Here is a 23,926-nt window from a genome sequence, read left to right on the forward strand (position 1 = left end):
TTAGCCAAACATACCTTGAGAATGCTGTAGCTACACGGATGCAGAAACATCTTGTTTACGCCCTGAAACTAGAGGTTTTGCTCAAAAAACTATAAAATTCAGGAACTTGGGAAAGCTGGGTTGCATGCAGGCAGCCTACAAAAACACATTACACAGAGCTTTCTGAACTGTCCAGACCAATCAACATGAGCTGCATGACTCATACACAGCAGCTGGGGTATGGTGCAGTGATGGATTACTTCTGCCTGTCAGGGACAACAGAGTGAATACAGCGTTCTTTGGAGCAGTGCATAATTACGTTAAGAGGAGAAGCACCAAGGCAGCCACAGGGTCGGCAGCGCCTCATTATCATAATTTTATAATTGTTTTTTCAGCAAAACCACTCAGTTCAGGGATTAAACAAGATATATAACTGCATTAGTGTAGCTACAGTATTCTACAGTATATGTGTGTTTGTATGCGTGCGTGTATGTATGCCTGTATATGTGATTAAGTGATAGTCCCGTGTGTGGGTTGTATTATATAGTCCCTTGGTATGTTTGGTTCATAATGCATAAAATCAAATGGTAGATTTCCTTCAACGCTCATTGCATTAGCTGTTGAGTGACTCGAGAGGGAACACCAAGAGATGTGGGAATTAAGGGCAGAAAAAGGCACAACTCTAGAGCAAATATAGGAACAGTAAAGACCCTGCTCATCAATATACAGCTTAGAAAAATGTGAAAAAAGGGCTACAAAACAGAAGAAATATTACATCTGGAACATAAGAACAATGTATGTTTTGTTTTTTTGTGAAAGAGGAAAACACACTTTTCAAAAAAATGACTAAAAAACTGCATGTAACCATTGCTTTTGTGAAGACAAGTTGTGCATGCACGGCCAGCAATTGATCCAAAGGTAAACTGTACACAGAACACCAAAGGAACTGGTAGGCAAGTAAGGTCTTATTCACTGAAACACATGGCTGCATCTAAGAAGCACAGTGGTTAAGTTGCTAAACTAAATCCTTTAGGCATCAAGGAATCCAGGTATTTCATTTACGGCATAAAATAATAATACAAGGTTTTCAACTTCTTGTAAATGCAGATTTGTACCACATAACTTCAAGTTGCATGTTAAGCAGCATGGGTTTCTAAGGATAAACTGTACAGAAACTTCTCAGACAAGGTGGCTGATCTATGTCAAAGCAAAGCAGGCCTTGCATAGCAGACCATGCGCCTAACAGCAGCAGCCAAACATTTTACATATTAGATTTACATGCCAGATTGTGGGTGTTTAACAAATGTGATGTGACACATCCCAAACAGCTGTCACTGCAGCCAGATCACAGCAGGCAGAGATCTAGAAAACCGAAAGGAACTGATACAGAAAGTATATTAGAAAATTGTATAACTTTTCATTACACAATCAATATCAAATTATTTACTGAAAGTGAACAACCCCTTTAAATTGAATAATACAAACAACGCATATCAACACCTCAACGCTGAAACAGAAAAATGAAAAAAATCTTTTATTTAAAGTGTAACTGATTCTTATCAAAGTGTCATTTGAAGACATTCAGGACCATAGATCGCATTAACGCCTCTACAAGCGCCTTTTATGCATGTCAAGGCAGTTTTACACCTTGAAAATAGCCTGATGCGTCAGTGCGGGGAGCTGCAGCCCCTTCATGTCCCTTCACTGCTGTAGCTCCCGATAAAAGATTGTGTGACAGAGGACAGGGGCATTGGCACTCAGCAGAATTGACAAGTTAAAGCTATGGGAGAAGCATCCTGCTTTGTGCTGCCGTCTGTGCTGCTCTAGCAGCTCCTCCCCAATTTCAAATGACAGGTTCCCTTTATGGGAAATATGGAACGCCAACACAGCTGTTGTTAAATATATTCCACCTGTATATTGGAGGAGTATGGATAATATCTATGGGTTTGAAATATGATTTGTTCAGTATCCAGGCCTTAGTAATTGGAGAACTTCTAGGTGTCCTACGGTTAGCGAGGTTATTTCTGGGGTCAATGAAGTTTGGAGGGTAGAACAAATTATGTGGGAATATGGTATATTAAGAGTAGAAGACTTGAATGGAAAGTGGAAGTTTTAGCCACTTTACAAAGGATTACCAAAAAATTATAACTGAAGAGCTTGTTGTAGTTATTGTAGACACACTTGCATGTTTTTTTGGCTTTCCATTACTTAAGAATTGTATTTATACAATGAGATTATAGTTTTCCTTTTCTGTGTCCTTTTGCAATTCTGGGGGAAAAAAAAAAAAAAATTTAAAAAATTCTGCCTTCTGTGTCACCTTTACATCCTCTGTGGGGATGGGGATGCTAGTGCTGACAATGGCGTCGTCAGCCCATATCACTAGCGTATTGGAAGCACTGCAGCTTGAGGCATACAAGTCCTTCATTGAGGCCTGCTCATTGGTGGAGAAGTACTGTTGGTCAGCACTTTGACACACCCGGGCATTTTGCAGCTGGAACTCACAAGTTCCCTGCTGCTGCTCACATACGCTTTCCAGCAGATGTAAAGTGTAATTACATCCGGTTGGCACATCACATATTAGACGGTACGTGGGAAGGCCAAAGTTCCTCTGCATTTGCAGATAGACGTGAAGCTGCAGGGTGTGAACGCAGGCTGTTCGCACAGAGGGCTCACACTTTATGCAGAAGCTCTGGCATGTCTGTGTAATTTGCCAGGAAGCTTGGCACCAACAAGTTAAGCAAAGGTGCAAGGTAGGGCATGGGAACAAATTAGTTTGTAATTATAAAATAGCCCCCCCTTTCAAAAGAATTTGAAAGAGTTTTTCCAGTTTGTTTTTAGAAAAAATAAATAATTTTTTTAGCTTTATCTGTTTTTTTTTTTTTAAAGTTTCAGATAATCCAGGGAGTTAATCTAGGACAGCGGTAGTGAACCTATGGCACGCGTGCCAGAGAAGGCACGCAGAGCCCTCACTGCTGGAACGCACCCCATCCTCCCAACCACTGCCAGGTGCGGACAACCATTGTCCACACCTGGCTGTCATGGCTGTTAGCAGTAGCTGCACTCCGATACTGCTAACAGCCATGACAGAGCAGGGCGCTGACACTGCCTGCTCTGTCACACTGATCACTGCAGCGCATAGGATGGTAAGCGTCCCAGCGCTGGCAGCGTAATGATGACATTACGCTGCCAGCGCTGGACACCTTACTCCGTGTGCGCTGCAGTGATCAGCCGGAGGAACGCGGAGTCTGAGGTGAGTTTATTTTTTTTAAATTCAGGGCATCCACGGGGCATAATAGATCAGCAGGAAGGCCGATTTCCTGCCCACCCCTCCCCTAAGCAACCGGCCCAAAACTCACTGCGCCCGCTACCACAAGCCCCCCCCCCCCGGCGCGCCTGAACCCCATCCCGCTTCTGCCCGCTATCGCAACACCAAACTCCCCCCGCCCAAACTCCGGCCGCTCTCACTACCCCCCCCCCCCCCCGCTCAACTCTGGTCACTGCCCCCCATCACCCCCTCCCCTGGAACAAATGCCTCATAACCCCCCAGCCCTAACTCTGGCCGCCCACCCTCTGCCCATCAACCCTACCGACAACCCCCCCTCCCCCGGGGACAACAGACACCTGAACCTCTGCCCGCCAGCATGGCCGCCACCTTGGACAACCAAAGACCAAGTAACATATATAATATATGTACATACATTAAACATACATACATAGAAATACATATTTACATGTGCATTTATATATACCTGTGTGAGGGCTTATTTTTTGCGTAACATATTTTACTTCTCATCTATTATTCCATGTCGTGGAAGCTGGATTTTAATACTTTCGCTGTGCGCTCCAAATCATTTATTCTTTGGTTCTGTAAAATTACAGCGATACCAGATTTGTAGGTTTTATTGTGTTTTAATACTTTTTCAATAATTTAAACAGTGTACGAAAAAGAAAATAGTTTCGCCATCTTGTGACGCTAATAACTTTAGTGCACAGAGCTGGGGAGGTGTGATTTTTTTGCTTAATGAGCCGTTGTTTTCATTGCTACCATTTTGAGGACTGCGTAACCTTTTGATAACTTTTTATTACTCTTTTATGTGACGTAAAATGGTGTAAAAGTGGCGTTTCAGTGTGCATAGGACTGCTGGAATCCGAGCTCAGACAGTCCTGTATAAATTGATTCTAAACCGTCAGTTTTCTGGTTAAATTGCCGTACTGGCACTTTACGATACGTAATTAGGTTTTGGGTTGCAGTTTGGGCACTCTGTCTCTAAAAGGTTCGCCATCACTGCTCTAGGAAGTAGGGAGGGCATTTTTCCCTGGTGGTGTGGTCTTTAGCCCAGATAGAGGAGTTTCAACATGGCCACTGCGTTTCCCCATGGCTGTGCTGAAACTAATATGTTGGTCGATGCTGAGGCAGGAGAAGAGGAAGCAGAGGAGGAGGAGGCAAAGAGAGATATCCTGCAATCCTCAGTAGTGAAGGAATATGTATGACAGCGATTCCTTCCCCGGGTCTAACCACCAATACATTAACCCAGTCGGCAGATGGATTGAATGAGATTAAAGAGATAAAGGTATAAAGCAAGGACAGCAATTCCAGTTGTGGAATTATGGTGCACCCCAGCCAGTTTCCAGATACATTTCTGAGATCTGGATAGCGGAGCAAACGCACACCTGGGTCCCAATCTATTCTCGAGGTACGCTGATCTATCAATGGAAGCAAATTAATTGGGTCACGTTTGCCTCAGAAGATACTGGAGATCTGGATGGGACTGATGGCTCAAAAGACAGTGCTTTGACCTCCCCCATTTGAGAAGTTAAAATTCATCTGAAGTTCATCAGCTTATTACTGCACCCACCTAGAGGCGGAAGGGTATGTCTACCCAACCCATAAAAGCAAATCAGCCCTCTAAGCTTTGGTTCTTTTAGGGGGAGTTATCACAACATCAAAAAAAAGGAAGAATGAGAGTGCTGGCTATCCCTTCCCATTGATGCAGCACATGCTTATTAACTTTCATGTGATTGCTAAAACTTGTTCTTCACTTGTATTCTGTCTACTGTACACATTCACTTGTACAATACTCTGTGTATTGTGTTGTCTAGTGTGCCCATAAGGAATTAAATCATTTTAACCTAGGTTGTTGTTTTATCTCGATACACAAATGCCCCCATCCTTGTCTCTGTTATATATGCGCTGCCTGGGTTGACCACAGGCCCGATATAATCCTGTTATGGACTGGAATGATATCTAACAAGAGTTGCTAGCAGACTACCATGCTTGACAGGGCTTTGTTTCACTGAGGTGAGTGAAAGAGAACCAGCAGCCGTTTAAGGGTTGAGGGGGAGTATTGTGCCATGCAGGAGATTGGGTGGATAAAAGACAACTCTATCTAATACTTGGGCCTCCAGCAACTCCCAAACATGTGTTTGTTAAAATCAATAACAAATAGTCCAAAAAATACGGTATACTATTTTTACTCTTTTACATATATCATTTGTATCAACTTACAGAATAAGGCCCACGCACACAACTATATACTTTGAGGCCCGCAAACACGAGAACCTAATCCTTTTTTTGTGTGACCCAGCGAAAGAAAATATTTTGCTTTGTGTCAAGGGTTTTATGTTGTATCTGAAGCAAGATGTTCTCCATCAACTATTATTGCACTGATTAGTCAGTTGTGTCACATTTACACACCCCTTGCTACATTACACTCTGAACAGACTATGTATTTTCATTGCAGAGATTAAATAAATTTGCTATAAAAGAAGAAGTGTCGAAGAACTGAATTTACAAGTACAAAAAGAAGCCATTTCCCCAGTCTCCTAGCAACAAGAATCTGCTGAGGTTTTCTCACCACTAGTGGGTAATGTGAATGAAATCTGTTGTGTGTAAGTGCAGCCAAGTGTCAAGAGGAGAGGAGCCGTACTATAAGAAATGCGCTGTAGGCCCAAGATTCAGACTATTCAAGCTGGAAATACACAACATTATTTCAGTAGCAACACTTACAAATCCTCTGCAGTGTTTTGCACACTGTGTGTATTCTGTCAGCATACATAAACACACAAGAGCTTACCAGGAACTGGTCGTCACACCACTTTTCACCTAAAACACCATAAAAATCAGGAAAATTGTTTTTTAATATCTTTATGGTTCTCACAAGGACTTGCAGAATTATTGGATGCAGAATATTTGGCACCATGAACAATACTTCAATAAGCTGTAGATCACAGGGAAAGTTCCCCAGTCTTGTTGCAACTTTCTGTGTTGATGGCATTTGAATCACAAGAGACATTGAGAAATCTGATATCAATTTCTGAGACAATCCTGGTCTTCTGGAATATGCTATATGATCAACTTCACATTGGAAAAACATGCGGTGGAGAATATTGGGGAGGGGTCAAGGTAGGATAACATGGGCCATGGATACCTCAGAGCAGTAATACCCCATCACACACACAGGACAACCCCCATTATTATCTGGTTTAAAACTAGCTGAGGGGATCTTCTTGAGGGTCAAGCTTCAAAGGCTTCCGAGAAGGCCGATTTTCACAAATGGGCCAGACTCACTGGAATCAAATCTCTAAGTCATAATGTGGATAGCATGGACTAACATGTAGAGACAGGTAAAAAGGGCTGGCCAGCGCCAATGGGTCGCAGGAGCACTCATTACATCTTGTTTATAATGTTTGTCGAACATGCCCTCGAGGTGATTAAATATCTAAATTTCTTTATCTCGATCTTTAAATCCATACATCCGTATTCTTGTAGTATTCATAAATATAATATTTGCTTGCATGAAATACAAGGATGCCCTGGATGTAAAGCAGAAATGCAGCTAATTTTCTGGGGAAAATTGATTTATGTGCATCTGATCTTCTTTAATGAGATTTAAAAGTTATTAACATGATGGACTGATTCTGCGCAAGGAAAAAAAATACAGTTTGCAAATAAAGGGTATATCAATTTTCTGCTGAAGATCTGCAGCACAGGGTTCCTCCCTAGGTGCACATGTTCATCAAGCCTTGTAATAAATATTTATTCAGGATCATGGTTCAGGTTTTGGACACAAATAAAAACCCCCATAAAATTAAAAAGTGGGTGTCCCAAAATTAACCTTTATTACCTATCCATATCACAGAAGGCAACTTGCTCACCTGTGGGGATCCTTAATACTGGGATCCCCACCAGTTACAAGAGCGAGTGCCCCAGGCACCAATATTAATATCAAATTAAGGTATATATCCTCTTGATGAAATTAAACATGTCTTGGCACACTTGACAATACCCTTTTTTAGACACCACAAATATAAAAAAAAAATCCACAATTAAATGATTATTCCGTCTGTCTGCAAATCAGATTCCTCAAATCCTTCCAACCCTAAGGGTAGTCTAACACGTGTAGTCTAACCCGTTTTTGGTCCGTTAAAAAATGCATGCATTTTTGACTGTTTTTCCCAATTATCTTGAGATAATTAAAAAACTGACAAAAACGTTCAAAAAACGGATGCGTTTTTAAAAAACCGTGCATTTTTTAATGGGCTGCTTAAAAACGGCCTAAAAATGGGTTTAAAACACCACATGTGCCAACACCCTTGAGAGAAGCTGCTCCTTTTTTTTTTTTAAACTCCACTCGTGATTTGGACATCAAAAACTGCATATGAAGAACGGAACGTTTGAACGCAGACTAAAAAGTCCCAAACCAAAACAAAGAGTCGAAAAAGTGAGACTACACAGGAAGCACATCACATGTATCACAAAGGGAAAAAACTTAAGATACATTGCAATGAGCAAATAGGCCAACTTCAGGCCACTACTTGAAATAGTGGCAGCTGCAAAACTAGGATACCTGTGCCCCAGTAAGTCATTACAAGTTTTCCCATCCTGGGATAAATGTAGTTAAAATTGTATAAAAAAATGTAAGCCTTCATTCATTGACACTAAAATAAAACTAAAAATTGCATCTCCTAAATACGGCAATAAAGTGGCCTGCACTAGAATGGGTTAAATCTAAAGCAAACACCTTTAAAGCTGAGCATTGATAAATCTGAAAATTGTCCTACTCTATAAACCGTACTATGCAGTTTCTGAAGCATGTAACATGTGCTGCTAAATTAACCTAATCCTCTGTATCAGGAAACTGCGAGTTGCTAATCCTTATATTACGACTTTGGTCGCCTGATAATAGAGCAAAGAAGCTTCACACAAGTAATGAGATCCAAGCATATTCTAATAGCAGTTCACTCCTGCTAGTAAAAGGCTCATCTCCTACAGTAGATACTGAAACATTTCTGTTTCCTAGTTTACTAGATATCTATTCTTATTCATCAGCTGGCTACATATCTTTTTAGAATACGCAATAAGATAAGTAAGCTAAGCAATAAACATTGAAGCAGTTTAGTTATATTCACATGGAGTAAAGCAAAATGGACAAAGCACCCATCATAGTTTTACACTTTGCACGCATTGCCCAACATATAGGTTATTATTCTGAAATATAAAGTGGATGCAAAGAATTTAACACAATTCTGTATGCCAGGCTGTACTCGCTACTATAGTATGAACTATAGGTAACAGCCATGATAAAGGAGTTGTACCAATAAGTTTATTAATCCACTAGCCTTATGAGCGCCTTATAGCAGAGTGCAGAACCTGTGCACATGTGCTCAACCTTCTAGAAATCCCTTTAACACAACTCGATAGAAGGGTTTTAGGCATGCTGCACAATTCTGTGCTAAAGGACCCACATATGTTGGACCAACCCACATACTGAACACATTGCACAGGAAGGAAGTACTTCCATCATACAGAAATATATCTGTTGGCCAAACTGCAGCACTGACACTGTAATAGTTCTTACATTACCAGCACTGCGTGACTGGTAGAGAGGGAACCCTTGCATCATATTTCTGTATGGCGTAATGACTCCCATTATGTGCAATGTGTTCAGTCTATATGGGATTGGGAAATTGTGGGTGGGAGAGCTCAAAAAGGCTACTTAGAAATCCCTGGTAAATCACTCAAGTGAATAAAGAAAAAAGTACATCTAGTGATTATTTGTTTAGATTAAGGTATATATTTATTTACAAAGGACACGTAAATGAAATTCTTTACTGTCAGAATTTCATTTACGTGTCCTTTGTAAATAAATATATACCTTAATCTAAACAAATAATCACTAGTTGTACTTTTTTCTATATGGGATTGGACCAAAATACAGGTCTGTTTCCACAGACATAAGGTGTTCTTCTGAATCCAGCCTCAATTTTTTTTTAGAGAGTATACAGGGAGAACTATTAATATAACTTACCGCAAGCGCTTTGGACAGCCTGGTCCTGAAGTCATTCAAAATCAAGGTAATAATTTGGTCGTGTGGAATGAAAGCAAACCCTTTAGAGAGGAACACTTTCCGTGGGCGCACCAAGTCAAGGGCAGCTTGAAAGGGAACCTTAAAATGAAATAAAGAACAAATTAAACCACAAAAATAAAACCACATCAGGAGGATTGCAAGATCTTGTGCATAATGATCAATGTCGCACCTATTTTACATCATGTTCATCAAGACCTGAGGCTTTTGCATCATTTAAAGGGACAGAGAACATATTCCTACTGCGAGTGTTGCATGATACAGCAATTGATTGTCCATAATGCTATGTTTTCACCAATGTTTTACACCTGTAATACCAATTTAGCGTGTGGTACAAATGAAGTTCGAAGACATGCCATAAATTTGGCAAAGATTTTCTCTTTTTACATAAGTATGGTGGTATGTATTTTTTGTCATATTGTTTCTGAAAAATGTATCATTTTTGCCATTTCAAATGATGTTCCACATATGTGTAAATAATGCAGCGACACATGTGACTACAGTATCTATTTTTCTCTTCAAGGTTATACCTGGAAATAACTACAATAGCCTGTCTATTGTCATGTGAAGAATTACTGTATGATTAATAAAAGATGCTTTTATTTTGCACACTTGCTAAATGGTGGAACTAAGATGTTGCCTGCCTGTGGATCAACCCCCAGTATGTGGCTTTTACTGGCAGCACTTTATGAAATAGATGGATGTCTTGTGCCCAGCCAGTTCCTGGAAATTACAGAGAGTTCTGCTACCAACATCACAGATCCACTGAGCATGATCAGAACTATTACAGCCATATATAGACTACGGGGAAATGATGTTGTAGTGCTACATGCCTTTGCGATAATTACGTGACAAGCAGACAACCAATCATCTATGTAGTCCCTGTGAAGCCCCCCTCCCCAAAGTAGTTTGTATATACATGCAGTCCCCGGGTTATGTACAGGATAGGTTCTGTAGGTTTGTTCTTAAGTTGAATTCGTATGCAAGTCGGAACTGCATATTTTATAATTGTAACCTCTGACAATTTTTTTTTTGGTCTCTGTGACAATTGGATTTTAAAAATGTTGGATTGTCATAAGAACCAGGATTAACAATAAAGCTTCATTGCAGACACATTTGATAAATGGTATAGCTGTTTATTGCAGTTTATTAAAGTACAGTAAATTACCAAAATTCAGAGATGGGTTTGCAACTATGGGTCGTATGTAAGTTGGGTGTTCTTAAGTAGGGGACCACCTGTAATGTTATGTGTAGACAATAAAGACCAGAACTACTTCCTCTTTTGGTCTGTTCCTGCTGAGGAAGATCTTTATACAAGACTCCAGTTTTGGTGTGATTTCTTTGAGCTCACTCAGCAGCCTATGTAAAGTATTAGAATACCTGAGGTTGTGTAAAAAAGGGGAACCTCACAAGCCCCCAAACATGAAAGCATGAGAAGCTTTATCATTCTCAGCCAGTGTGGTGGCTGCATCTATCACACATTTATGGCATATATGGCCAGATGCTACAAAGGAATTACTGGCAAATTTGGAGCAGAAGGGTGAAATTAATTCAAGAAATTCCCCCAAGAATGATTAGGCCAATGCCAATTGAGGGAAAACAACTGAACTACAAGACATTCTTTCAGAACAATACACAAACCCGGGTGTAGCACACAACAGAGTGTAGAAGAGGGGGGGTCTTTGACCTCTGAGGGGGCCGTGATCTGCCCACAATATGGTCGTGTGCACGTAGCCTTAATGTAACAATCGGAAAACCCCCTAAATCGATCGCTCACCTCCAAAAACCCAGCATGCCACTCTTGTCATAAGTATGTTTTATTTAACATAATGGTCTTGTCAAGCCTATATATCTTACTAAATATTTTACTTAAAGATAATATAATGTAAATTGATATATTTCTATCAGCAAATAACTAATGAAAAAATACTTCATCTAGAAGAATAAACTTAAAGGACATCTACCACCAGGATGAAAGACTGTATGCAAATGCCTCATTAATACCTATGGTTTCCTGAGCCCCTTAGGCAAATCGGCATATTGTCCTTCATCCTGGTGGTAGATGCCCTTTAATGAAAGTAATAAGTAACCTACTTTATAAAATTCTGTCTCTTCCAGTTTAGTTTTGCTCAGGCCATATGTAGAATTCATCAAGTCTTCCTCATGCATCTTCTTCTCTTCTTCAGTTATCTGCAAGAAATTCACAACATTCATTACAATATATCTTAAAATATATAACTATATATTTCAATCTTATACAAATAAAATGTTTAATTGCAAAACCTAAAAGAGACCTTAAGGAGGAATCACACACATTTGCATATAGCAGGGAATGCAGAGCAGGAATCCAGGTCTGACATCACATCCACATGGGGATAAGCCTCTTTTAATGAACACTTTTTACATCAAAATGTGTCTAACAGATACAGCTCCACTTTACGTACAAGGTTTAAAAATCATCACACCACACATTAACTTCAGAAGCCGGGCAGGAGTCTGAGAACTGAAGCAAATACTCCAGCCCTCTTGCAAACATTCATAATACACATGGCCGAGTCAGTCCTGGTCATCAAGACAACTAAAAAATTGGCCTAGGCAACCTTATCTTGCTACCTGTCCTTTATGTATTTGACAGCTTGGTGCTTCCGTCTAGACTCACACTAGTTTAAAAAGTGATAGGGGGTTGGGGGCTATGAAGCTGTGTAGGCGTGATGCAGTCTGGCCAGAGAATAGGAGCCATGTGGGAGTTACGGTGCATTATTATTTTGCAACCAGAGGAGTTACTTAGCATATCAGATGCAGCTAAGGCCCAGTTCACATCTGCGTTCGGGCCTATACTATAAACTTAAAGTTAAACACAACTTCTTGGCATTATTAAATGGGGCTAGGCTCATATGCCTCCCACCTTTAACTCCATAACAACCTAGCCCTTCTTTGTTTTTTTATTCATTTCTATTTTTCACTCCCCACCCTCAAAAATCTATAACTTTTTTATTTTTACACGTAAAGAGCTCTGTGATGGCTTGTTTTCTGCGTCACAAATTGCAGTTCATAGTGTGGCTATTCAATATACCATGCCGTGTACAAGGAAGCTGGAAAAAAATTAAAAATGCTGTGAAAAATGGTGAAAACCCACATTTGTGCCTTTTTCTTGTGGGCTTGGATTTTATGGCATTCACTGTGCGCACGATATGACATGTCTAATTTATTGTCAGGGTCAGTTCGATCACGGGGATACCAAATTTGCATAGGTTTTATAATGTTAACATACATTTACAACAATTAAAACCTACTGTATAAATTTTTTTTTTTTTTAATTTTGCCATCTTCTGGTGCCAATTACTTTTTCATACTTCGGTGTACGGAGCAGTGGGTGGTGTAATTTTGTGCAACTTTTGATGACGTTTTTCAATGCTATCATATTAAGGACTGTACGACCTTTTGATCACTTTTCATTGAAAATTTTCTGCAATTCTGCAAACTGTAAGCCAAGGCTATCCTGCAGCTCCTTCTCCATTCAACCTTCAGCTGGAGGGGGGCACATTTCCAACACCTAGAAACACAATTCTTGCATCATATTAAACAGGAGAATCTCTCCATTTAGCTTCATTCACAAGACCGTTGGGGAACGCATATATACGGTGACATATATACGTCCCTCGTAGGCCAGCAGCGCCGTAGAGAGCGGTATGGTGCCGTTCCATAGCCGTGAAAAGATAGGACATGTCCAATATTTTCTAGGCATACAGCGCCGTATGCCATGTTCCTCTATGGAGAGGTGTGCTCCTCTTCCCGGCGCTGCCATGTGCCTGCCGTGCTACCGCACAGCGGGCAATAGCGGTGTGAATGTAGCCTTAATATGATATGTATTGGGTATGGATGCTTTACAGAACCGGAGATATCCCCTCTTAAAGTTACAATCAAAACACTCGAAAATAGAAAACGGTCTATAAAACTTATTATAACTTTAAGAGTGGATATCTCTGTTTCTGTGAAGCATCTACACACAATCCAGATATTATATTAACCCCTTCCCAAAATTTGACGTAGTACGTCACAGGCCGCAGGGAACTTTATTAATTTGCAATCTCTGTGATCATATTGATCCATAGAATAACAGAGAAGTGTTTTGAACACAAATTGAAAGCTGTAAAAATAAAGCTCATCAGACTATGGCAACTGTGTTTTTTGCCATTTCAACCACATTTGGAATTTTTTTTCCAGCTTCGCCGTATGTGGCACAGAATATTCAACAGTACCACTAGAAAGTACAGTTGTCTTGCATAACAAACCCATGTATAGCTTTTTTTTTAAATGGAAAAAAAAAAATCAAAAAGTTAAGGCTTGTGGAAGGAGCAGAGTGAAAAACATAAATGCAAAAAAGAAAATAAAAACTTGGTCTTGAAGAGGTTAAAGTATTGGTCTGTTGAGAAATAACATTTTAGTATATATCTTCGGTATAAACCAGGAACATAAAAGGCAGGTCCACTGTTAGTCAGTGGAGGCCATCAGAGAGGATGATATACGCAGTCATATGTACAGCATGCACAGTATAGTAATCATACTTCTTACTGAAATACTGCTGTACCTTTTGATGGAAAATATAGCTCATTCCATCTTTCTGCTTAGTTTTACACTATACGGATAGATTTATAAGAATCAGATATTCATGCCTCTTTTGATGGAAAATACAGCTCATTCCTTCTTTTTGCATAGTTTTACACTATATAGATAGATTATAAGAATCATACATTCAGGCCTCTGTAACTATTGTATTCTGCAGTACCAAGACAGGTGAAACAAAAGTCTCACAAAGTACTGGAGGAGCCATCTATTCATAAGAACAATATGAGCAGACATAAAACCCCACTCAAAGATCTTTTTTCCTTTTTCTTTTCTTGTAAGGTGAAGCAAATGACAAAGGCTATTAGCTATTAGTTACACTCTCCCTCCAGACTCCTCTTATAAATATAATGTGCTGTAATGGCTAGCCAATAGTGCAAGAGCTCCCCCTACTGGTAACAAACAGGAAGAAGCAAAGATCACAGTAACCAAGTAGGAACAGTATTGTCTTCACAGTTTTATCTTTTACAAACAAAGTTCCATTTCGGGGGTCTGACTACTGGAACCTATCCCAGACAGGACCACAGGAAGGCCCTGGATTATGTACGAGATTCTTTAGGTTTGTTCTCAAGTTGAATTTGTATGTAAGGCGTAACTTTAATTTTTTTTTGTCACAGTGACAAGTGGATTTGTATACATTTTGTGCCGTCATAGGAACAAGGACTAACAATAAAATTTCATTACAGACACCTTACAGCTGATCATTGCCATCTGTAAAGTATCCAGAGAGCTTCACCAGAGGTCACAGTGGGCAGAGAAGTCAGTCTGTAACTAGGGGTCGTCTGCAAGTCAGGTGTCATTAAGGCAGGGACCGCCTTTAATACTCTGTGGAGTACAATGGCACTAAATAAACTATGATTATTCAACGAATGTTGGCCAATAAAGTTAAAGTCCCCTAAACACAAACATTCCATATACACATCTAATTAAGTAAAAAAAAACTGAAAATCACAAAAAAAAACACACATATTTGGTATCTCCATAACAATCTGTACAATAAGTCAGAAATTGGACCCGTACAGTGAACGCCGTAAAATCAAAACCCAAAAAACTCACCAAAAATGTAAATTTTTCATAAAATCCCTTAACAAAAATGTTCCAAAAAGTGATAAAAAAAAGTTATGTGCACCAAAATGGTACCACTGAAAAGGACAACTCAACACTTAAAAGATAAGCCATAAACCAGCTCTGTTAACCAAAAATAGTAAAGTTATATCTCCGAAAAGATGGCGATGCAAAAACAAATGAGATTTTCTATATATATTTGTTTTTTTCCAGCAAAATTGTAAAAATATATATAAAAAAAAACTAAATGAATGAGGTATCACCGTAATCGTAGTGATCTATAGAATAAAGATATTATAGTATTTTTAGTGTCGTGTACAACCCCAAAAAGATCCAAAAAAAGAAACCCAAAATTGACAATTTTCTTTTCCTCGATACATTAATGAGTTAATAAAATCACAACAAAAAGCTACAGACCAACTAAAATGAAATATTTGTAAAGTGCATCTCATGTAGCAAAAAATAAGCCCTTCTATGTCCAAATTGCCAAAACAATAAAGATTGTATAGCCATTATAAATGACAATGAATAATCTGCTCTGAATGGCGCAGCTCCCCCCTCGATGCCCTGGCGTGTGCCCATACATCAAGTTAACCACCACATAAGGGGCATTGTTATACACGTGAGAGATTGGGTATCAAATTTTGTGGAGCGTTTTGGTATTTTATCCACTGAGAATTTGTACATTTTATTGAAAACCCATTCATTTAGCCAAAAAAAAAATTAATTTAGAAAATGCATCCGATTTTGCTTTAACCCCTGTAAAACAATTAAAGGGTTAACAAACTTCATAAAAGTTGTTTTACGTTTGTTATGGGGTGTAGTTTCTATAATTTATGGGGTTTTACTTTTATTTAGGCCTCTCAAACTGACTTGAAACCTGAGCAGGTCCCTCAATAGCAGGATGCTGCTTTTTTTTTTTTTTAATGAAAATTTGAAAAATTACACCTGACGTTCAAATCCCCATAACATCTTACAAAAAATGACAGTATGTATAAAAAACCATGTCCACATAAATTAGACATTCGGTGAATGTTAGTTATTACGTTTTTTGCTGTTATGACTCATGTGTAGAAAAAGTAGAACATTTTGAATTTCGAAAATTGCGAATTTTTCCAAATTTTCACCAAATATCTGATTTTTTCATAAATAAATGCAAAACATACCACCAAAATTTTTTAACTAACATGAAGTACAATGTGTCACGAGAAAACAATTTCAAAATCACTTGGATATGTTAAAGCGTTCCAAAGTTATAACCATTTATAATGACACAGGGCAGATTTGAAAAAATGGGCCGTGTCAGGAAGGTGAAAAGTGGCTTCAACGTTAAGGGGTTAAATGTCCAGGATCCAGATGTTGCAGCAATGTTATTGAATAAAGTCTCATGTGTACGAAATCTAAACCATATTATAAGGATTACTGCATATTTTTTACGATACTTTCATTAAAAGTTTTATTACAACAGCTGAATTACCTATATACAATAGCGAGCGGCTCTCCAGGAGTTTTCTGAAAGGTGAGAAAAAGTACACTATATAAAAATAATCCACAGTGCCCAGAATAGTGCAGTATTGATTTGAATTTCATAGAGTAAGATCTAAATCTGAGCTTTAGCAAAAGCTCAATAAAACTGTCTGGAGGTGCCAGCAGATGTCAAGGATTGCTGGATAGTTCAGACTATTGATTTTTATTCACTTCAAAGTGTTTTCATGTGAAAACCTCTGGCTGTCACCTGCCAGGGCCATTACAATTTCACTTATCAAAAGTGGGGCAACTTTTGAAATAAAAACAAGTCCGTGTGTAAACATGCAAGCGTATACTCCAATATTTCAATACTTACAGGAACATATTCCAAATCATTGAATTTTAGAAATTCCTGGACCTTTTCTTTGGGCAAAAGGGTAAAACGGTATCTGAACAAGTCCATTTCCTGTTGTATAAACCACCGCCTCAAGTCTTCCCTATGAAGAAAAAAAGGAACTATAAGAAACAATTAGAAAATAAGGAACCCTCCATATTTTAGAGATTATACTCAAGTCACATTTCACTCCAAGGCAGTAATCATGATATCTGATGTGCAAATCACACATTAACCCCTTCATGCCAAGGCCCTTTTTCATTTTCTTGTTTTCATTTTGCATTCCCCACCTTCAAAAATCTACAACTTTTTTTTAAAATTTTCCATGTAAAGAGCTGTGTGATGGCTTGTTTTCTGCGTAACAAATTGCACTTCATAGTGATGGTATTTTTTAATATTCCATGACATGTACTGGGAAGCGGGAAAAAATTCCAAAAGCAGTGAATTTGGTGAAAAAAGCATTTGCGGCTTTCACTGTGCACCCAAAATGACATGTCTAATTTCTTCTTTGGGTCGGTGCGATCAGGGGATACCAAATTTGTTTACAAGAATTAAAACCTCCTGTACAAAAAAAAAAAATAAATAATAATATTTTGCCATCTTCTGGCGCTAATAACTTTTTCATACATCAGTGTATGGAACTGTGGGTGGGCTCATTTTTTGCTACTTTTGATGATATTTTCAATGCTTCTATTTTTAGGACTATACAGCTTTTTGATCACTTTTATAGAATTTTTTATATTTTTCAAAATGGCAAAAAAAGCCATTTTCGCATTCGGGTGCTATTTTTCATTACAGTGTTAAACGCAGTGGAAAACCGTTATATTTTGATAGATCGGGCATCGGACACGGCAATACCTAACTTGTTTATGATTTTTACGGTTTGTTTATATTTAAATGACTGCAAGGGAAAGGGGGGTGATGGCAGTATATGGTCATTTCCTCATTCATTGCAACATGCGAATCGCACGTTTTAATGAAAGGGTTAAACGGGTCTTCGGAAGACCCAAGGCTGTCATGGCGACCAATCGCCGCCCCACGTCACGGGGAGTCCGGGAATCCCTCCTGTCAGTGCCGATGTGGAGGTGCTAGGAAAATATACTCTTTCCTGCCACATTTAAAGCTTTACTTTTAGAATTTACTTTGTATTACAGAAATGACAAGTGGGACTGATCAAACTTCAACTTTCAAAGATATTATCTTAAGGGAAAAAGCTTAGCTGTCCAGACAAATTTTCTCACATGCACTTGGCAGACTTAATGTACATTTTTTGGGAATAAATAACCAGGATTGGACGGTCTTCTGTCTTTCCATGCTATCCCACAGCTCAGATATATGTTACAAGTAGTACAAAGTGCTTGCTGGAACTTCCTAAGGCTCTCTTGATGTTGCCATAGGAAACCAAATTTATTTGTGTCTTTCCATTTACAGGCGGTCCCTTACTTAAGAACACTCAACTTACATACCACCCCTAGTTACAAATGGACCTCTGGATATTGGTAATTTATTGTACTTTAGTCCTGGGCTACAATGATCAGCTGTAACGGTTATCACAGGTGTCTGTAATGAAGCTTTATTGTTAATATTGATTCTTATGACAACCCAACATTTTTAAAATGCAATTGTCACAGAGACCAAAAAAGTTCTGAATGGGATTACAATGATAAAATATACAGTTCCGACTTACATACAAATTCAAGTTAAGAACAAACCTACAGACCCTATCTTGTATGTAACCCGGGGGCTGCCTGTATTTGAAGAACACCCAGGAAAGGCAGTCCCTGACTAGTGCCAGCTTGTGACCTAGGGAACCTATTAACTGACTGACACCATTCTTTAAGCTAAAAATTATTTCCCTCAGTTCCCCATATAATCAGCTTTATAATTTTACCTGGTATCCAAGGTTGTCTATAGTGAGTCAAGGGCCATCTCGGACTGACATTATCTCAGGTCCTTTAGCCTTCTACCATTAGCAAACTGTACCCCATGCATGTACTCGATGAATGGAATCACAGCATGTCTGCATGGAGGCATAGAAAGGAGCAGAAGTCCATGGAGGCATGCTGTGATTGCATGAGATACCTTATATACTCAAGTATAAACTGCCCCGAATATAAGCAGAGGTACCTAATTTAACCCACGATCAGTGCTAGCACCGACCGCAGCTGTTAAATCTTCCATCGCTGCCGGCACCAAAAAGTTGGCGGCGCAAGGGCGGCGCCATATTAGCTTAGGTCGTTGCTCACCATGACGTCATAAGGGAGTGGCAATCTGTTACCATAAGAGCCTCAGATCATACAAAAACCCGTGGCTGTCTTGTTTTAGCACATTCATTACAATGTGCGATTTGCGTATTAAATACCGTCACTATGAAGTGCAATTTGTTACCCATTTTTAAAGGTCGGGAGTGGAAACGCAAAAACGGAAAAGGGTCTGTCATTAGAGGTTAAAGAAGCGCATAACAGAACTGCAAAACTTGACCTGTACATTCGGGCATCAATTACCCTCAATCACGGAGGGATTAAAATGGGTAAGTTCTTATATGTCCAAGAGAAAGTTTATGAAACATGACATTTTTCAGGTTCCTTCTCCCATGTCAACCATCTGTACAGGATGTAGTAAAACAGTAGATTTTCACAGAAACTGCTTCTCTGTGAAAAGAGTATCAATACCTTTCTAGCCACGAGCTGAATTAATGGAGCAAATTCACCCCAATATCACTGCATATCCAGAACTCTATGGTGTGGTCTGCGAGGCAAGAAGGGGAGATCTATACAGCAGACAACAGATTTACCAAGACTGCCTTTATTTGGAGTAGACCTTTACCATACAGCCTTATCCCTCACCAACTATTAATGCAGGAATGTGTAAGGGGAAGATGAATCTGAAGCTAGTGAGGAGCGTTGGAATATGTCAGCATACCAATACTGTTTAACCCTTAATGACCAGGCCCCTTTTCCGATTTTGCGCTTTATTTTATCACTCACACACTCAATAATCGAGAACTTTTTTATTTTTCCATGTAAAGAGCTGTATGAGGGCTTTTTTTCTGCCTAACAAATTGCACTTTACAGTGACAATATTTAATATTCCAGATCATGTACTGGGTAGCGAGAGAAAAAAAAAAATCAAATGCAGTGAAATTAGCAAAAAAATGCATTTATACCATTTGGTATACCATTACGATTTGGTTTTTACAACTTTCACTCTGCCCCTATCTTTATTTTTTTGGTCAGAACGATCACGAGGATACTGAATTTATACAGGTTTTATGTGTTTTAATACATTAAAAATATATAAATCTTCTGTACAAAAAAAGCTCTTAATTTTTGCTTTCTGATGCTAATAACTTTTTCATACTTCTGTGTGTAATGTCATTTTTTGCAACATGAGATAATGTTTTCGTTGCTACCTTTTTGAGGACTGTTCAGCCTTTTGATCACTTTTTATAACCTTTTTTTTAAGTTGCAAAATGGTGAAAAAGTAGCGTTTTGCCATGCGGGTGCTATTTTTCCTTCAACATCGGGATTAACTTGCATAATATTTTGATAGATTGGACATTTTCCGATGATGTAACGGGGAGCGATGCCAGCTTTTTAACAAGACCACAATTGAAGGGTGTTACCGGTGTCACCCACCTTGTATAAAGAGAGCTCAGCCCATGAGCCCTCTGCATACTAGAGGAGCCGACGTGTGATAAATAAAAAAGATATGCAGGATACAACTTAAAGGGGTTGGACACTGTTAGTAAGTGGACAACCCCAGTAAGTATGAATAAAATGCTGGAGGATTTATATAGATGTTTTTATGTGTAATAACATTTATTCATACATCCCTCGAAAAAAAAAAATAACAAAGAGCCATCTGCTGGACAAAATAGGTGAAGCAACATCTGTCCAGAAATGCTGGAAAATACTACAAAATGAGAACAATTTTTGGAAATTTGTGATTTTTTTAATATTTTAAGATTAACTTTTCAAGACATAAATTAAAGAAACATCTTTGGCCGCTGGCACAGAAAGAGAAAACAAAATGCTTTGGAAAAAAAAAAACCTCTGGACAGTGTAAGTCACATGGCAGAAGCAGGAACTGTGATTGTACAGGGTGTGAGAAATCCTGCACTGTGTTTGCACTTGCCCAATGGTTCTCCCACCTCTAGGACTTCTCCACCAGTTCTCTGAAGTTGGTGACCCCCGAAATCACATTAATACCCAACTACAACAGTTTCACACCAAGACCAAGCTTTCACAACTTCTTGCCTTAAACCAACTTTTCTTAATTTACCACTTCCTTTTATACCAGCCTTCCTTGGTTGAACTTGATGGACAAGTGTCTTTTTTCAACCTTATAAACTATGATACTATGGACCCTTTAGGACCCTGGTAATTTATATGTGTGACAAGGAAACAAATGATACATAGGAAGTTTCACCAGCTTTTACTTTACTCAATTGACCGCTCCCCGAGGTATATTACGAAATGTTGTGTGGTGGCAAACTTTACAATGACAAAGTCTAAAGTGATGTCCCAGCCGCTCGTTTTTCATCTCATTTGGAAACAAGTTAGGAGATGATTTTTTTTGGCCATAGGTAAACAGAGAAGATTTAAATGTGGGAATACTACAAAATGTTATGAAATGGGCCTGTACTAACTCGGATTTATGAAAAATCAACATGAGACCGGATGTTCCTTCACCTTGAAGGGTGGGGCAGGGTCAACTTAAACATCTTAAATAAGAACCCCCATTTTTTTTTTTGCAGACTCAAATTACCCATGAAAAATAACAAAGATTTGACATAGTTTGACAGTGGATAGATTTTTAAGAAATATTTGTTACATATTAATTTTGTTGTTTTACGATCCAGACATTCAGATGTAAATAAATATTTCAGTAATCAAATGTACAGCTATTAAAGAGCGTAATGAAAACTACAAACAAAAAAACCCCAATGACTTACGATTGGCAATAGGCAAGGCGCAATATAAAGTGTGATATGTGATCTTTTCTCCGCACATCATATACTTTATCACTGATTTCATCTTCAACCTGCAGACAGATATACATTTTTATCAACAAACTGCTTCCAATGAACAGAAATGTTACCACTTTCATACTTACAGGATGGGAGAACTTTAGCTTTCTTAATTCCGTGTCCATTTTCCTTTTGTATTCATCTGTTACCTTCACATAACTGACACCTAAGTTCTCTACAGTCTTGAGGACTACAATTAAAAACAAAATCTCACAAGTTTGTTGTAATTCACAGGAGGCTTCTTAGCCCTCGTATCTCATGCACTTCATACAAAGCTCGGACAAATGCTAGAAATCACATAGTCAATACACCTTTACAGCGTCAAAGGGGCATTTCACAAATTGTAAGCTCATGCGAGCAGGGTCATCATTCCTATTGTTTTAATTTAGGGCATTATACTGTAAAGTCTTAAGGTGGACTCACATTGTTTTTGTTTACATCAGTGAATTTGTTTTACTGAACCATTTTTAACCCCTTAATGACCGCCGTAACGGCTTTTTATGGCGGTCATTAAGGGTACTTCTTCTGACGTGTACGCCTTTCTACGGCGGCGCGCCAGAAGATGATTTCGGGAAACCCGGTGTCGCTGGTGCCGGTGTCGGGCTGTGATCCTACATGCTTGACCGCGGCATGCAAGTGTGTCCCCCGTGGAGCGGACCCCCCCCCCCCCCCCGGTGTGCTTACCGGGGGATCCGATCCCTCCTGCCGCAGCCCCGGGTTGCAACAAGTGACCCGGGACTTCCGGATCCTCTACCCGCCGGGTCCTGCCTTCCTGGCATGCGCAGCATGCTCAGTTACTTTCACTATACACTGCAATACAAGGGTATTGCAGTGTAAAGGCTTGAACAAGCGATCGGACGTTCAAGCCAAGAAGTAGAAAATGTAAAAAAGTAAAAAACAAAAAGATGAATTCATTTTATTATATAATTAAATAAATAAAATAAAAGTCCCATAATCTCCCCAGTTACACAAGAAATGCAAATAAAGTATATAAAACACAAAAACACATACATATTTGGTATCAACGCGTCCGTATCAATCTGTACAATAAATCTAAATCAATATTGAACCCGCTTGGTGAACGGCGTAAAAGAAAAACTCGACTAGAAAACTTCCCGTAATATACAATTTTTCATCAAACACCATCACAAAAAATGTTCTAAAAAGTGATTTAAAAAAGTTACGTTCCCTAATATAATAATAATCTTTATTTATATAGCGCCATCAAATTCCGTAGCGCTTTACAAATCATATGAAACGACTGAAAAGAACAACTCTTTTCGCAAAAAATAAGCCCTCAACCCGGTCTAACAACAGAAAAATACAGAAGTTATGGCCCTAAAAGGTATATAGTAAAAACAATACGATATTTTTCAATATTGTTTTTGCTCAGGAAAATTGAGCAAAGATAAGAAAAACTATATAAATGAGGTATCGCCACAATCGTAGTGAACCAGAGAATAAAGATAAAATATTGTTTTTATGTTTCGGAGAGCGGGGTAAAAAAAAATGCTAAAAATCCAAAATAAAAATTGATGATTTTGTTTGTGTCCCCCTTGAAATAGATAATAAAATCTCATGAATAAGCTATAGTCCCCCAAAATGTATTATCTATACATTGTATCGCATCCCGTAAATAATAAGCCCTCATATGTTTGCATTACCAAAAAAAATATATATATATAGGTTGTACAATGTGACAATAAAAATCTGCTGTGAATTCTATACTCGGCCGTGCACCCATACAGCAGTTACCACCACATATGGGGTATCGCTACACTCGGGAGGAATTGGGCATCAAACATTGTAGTGCGTTTCATCATATAATTTATTCTGAAACGGTCAGTTTGGCCTAAATGAATGTATTTTCCAAAAAAATTCCATATTTTCTAAATCGCAGGTCCATATTGTTTTAACCCATGTGAAACACTTAAATGGTTAATAGACTTAATAGAAGTTGTTTTACATACGTTGAGGGGTGAAGTTTCTATAGTGGGGTAA

General features: G+C 38.7%; 1 protein-coding gene across 2 annotated transcripts in view; it reads right to left on the reverse strand.

Moving 5' to 3' along the window:
• PRIM2 (DNA primase subunit 2) overlaps positions 1-23,926 on the reverse strand; it is a 79,814-nt gene that overhangs the window by 50,264 nt on the left and 5,624 nt on the right. For both annotated transcript variants that reach the window (XM_072142217.1, XM_072142218.1), the window contains exons 3-7: positions 22,012-22,115; positions 21,851-21,939; positions 16,876-16,996; positions 11,439-11,534; positions 9,288-9,425 (exon numbers count right to left, since the gene is read on the reverse strand). In XM_072142217.1, the coding sequence (XP_071998318.1) occupies positions 9,288-9,425; positions 11,439-11,534; positions 16,876-16,996; positions 21,851-21,939; positions 22,012-22,115 (548 nt within the window). The remainder of the gene's footprint in view (positions 1-9,287; positions 9,426-11,438; positions 11,535-16,875; positions 16,997-21,850; positions 21,940-22,011; positions 22,116-23,926) is intronic.

The sequence above is a fragment of the Engystomops pustulosus genome, chromosome 3, assembly GCF_040894005.1.
Source record: "Engystomops pustulosus chromosome 3, aEngPut4.maternal, whole genome shotgun sequence".
Lineage (NCBI taxonomy): Eukaryota > Metazoa > Chordata > Amphibia > Anura > Leptodactylidae > Engystomops > Engystomops pustulosus.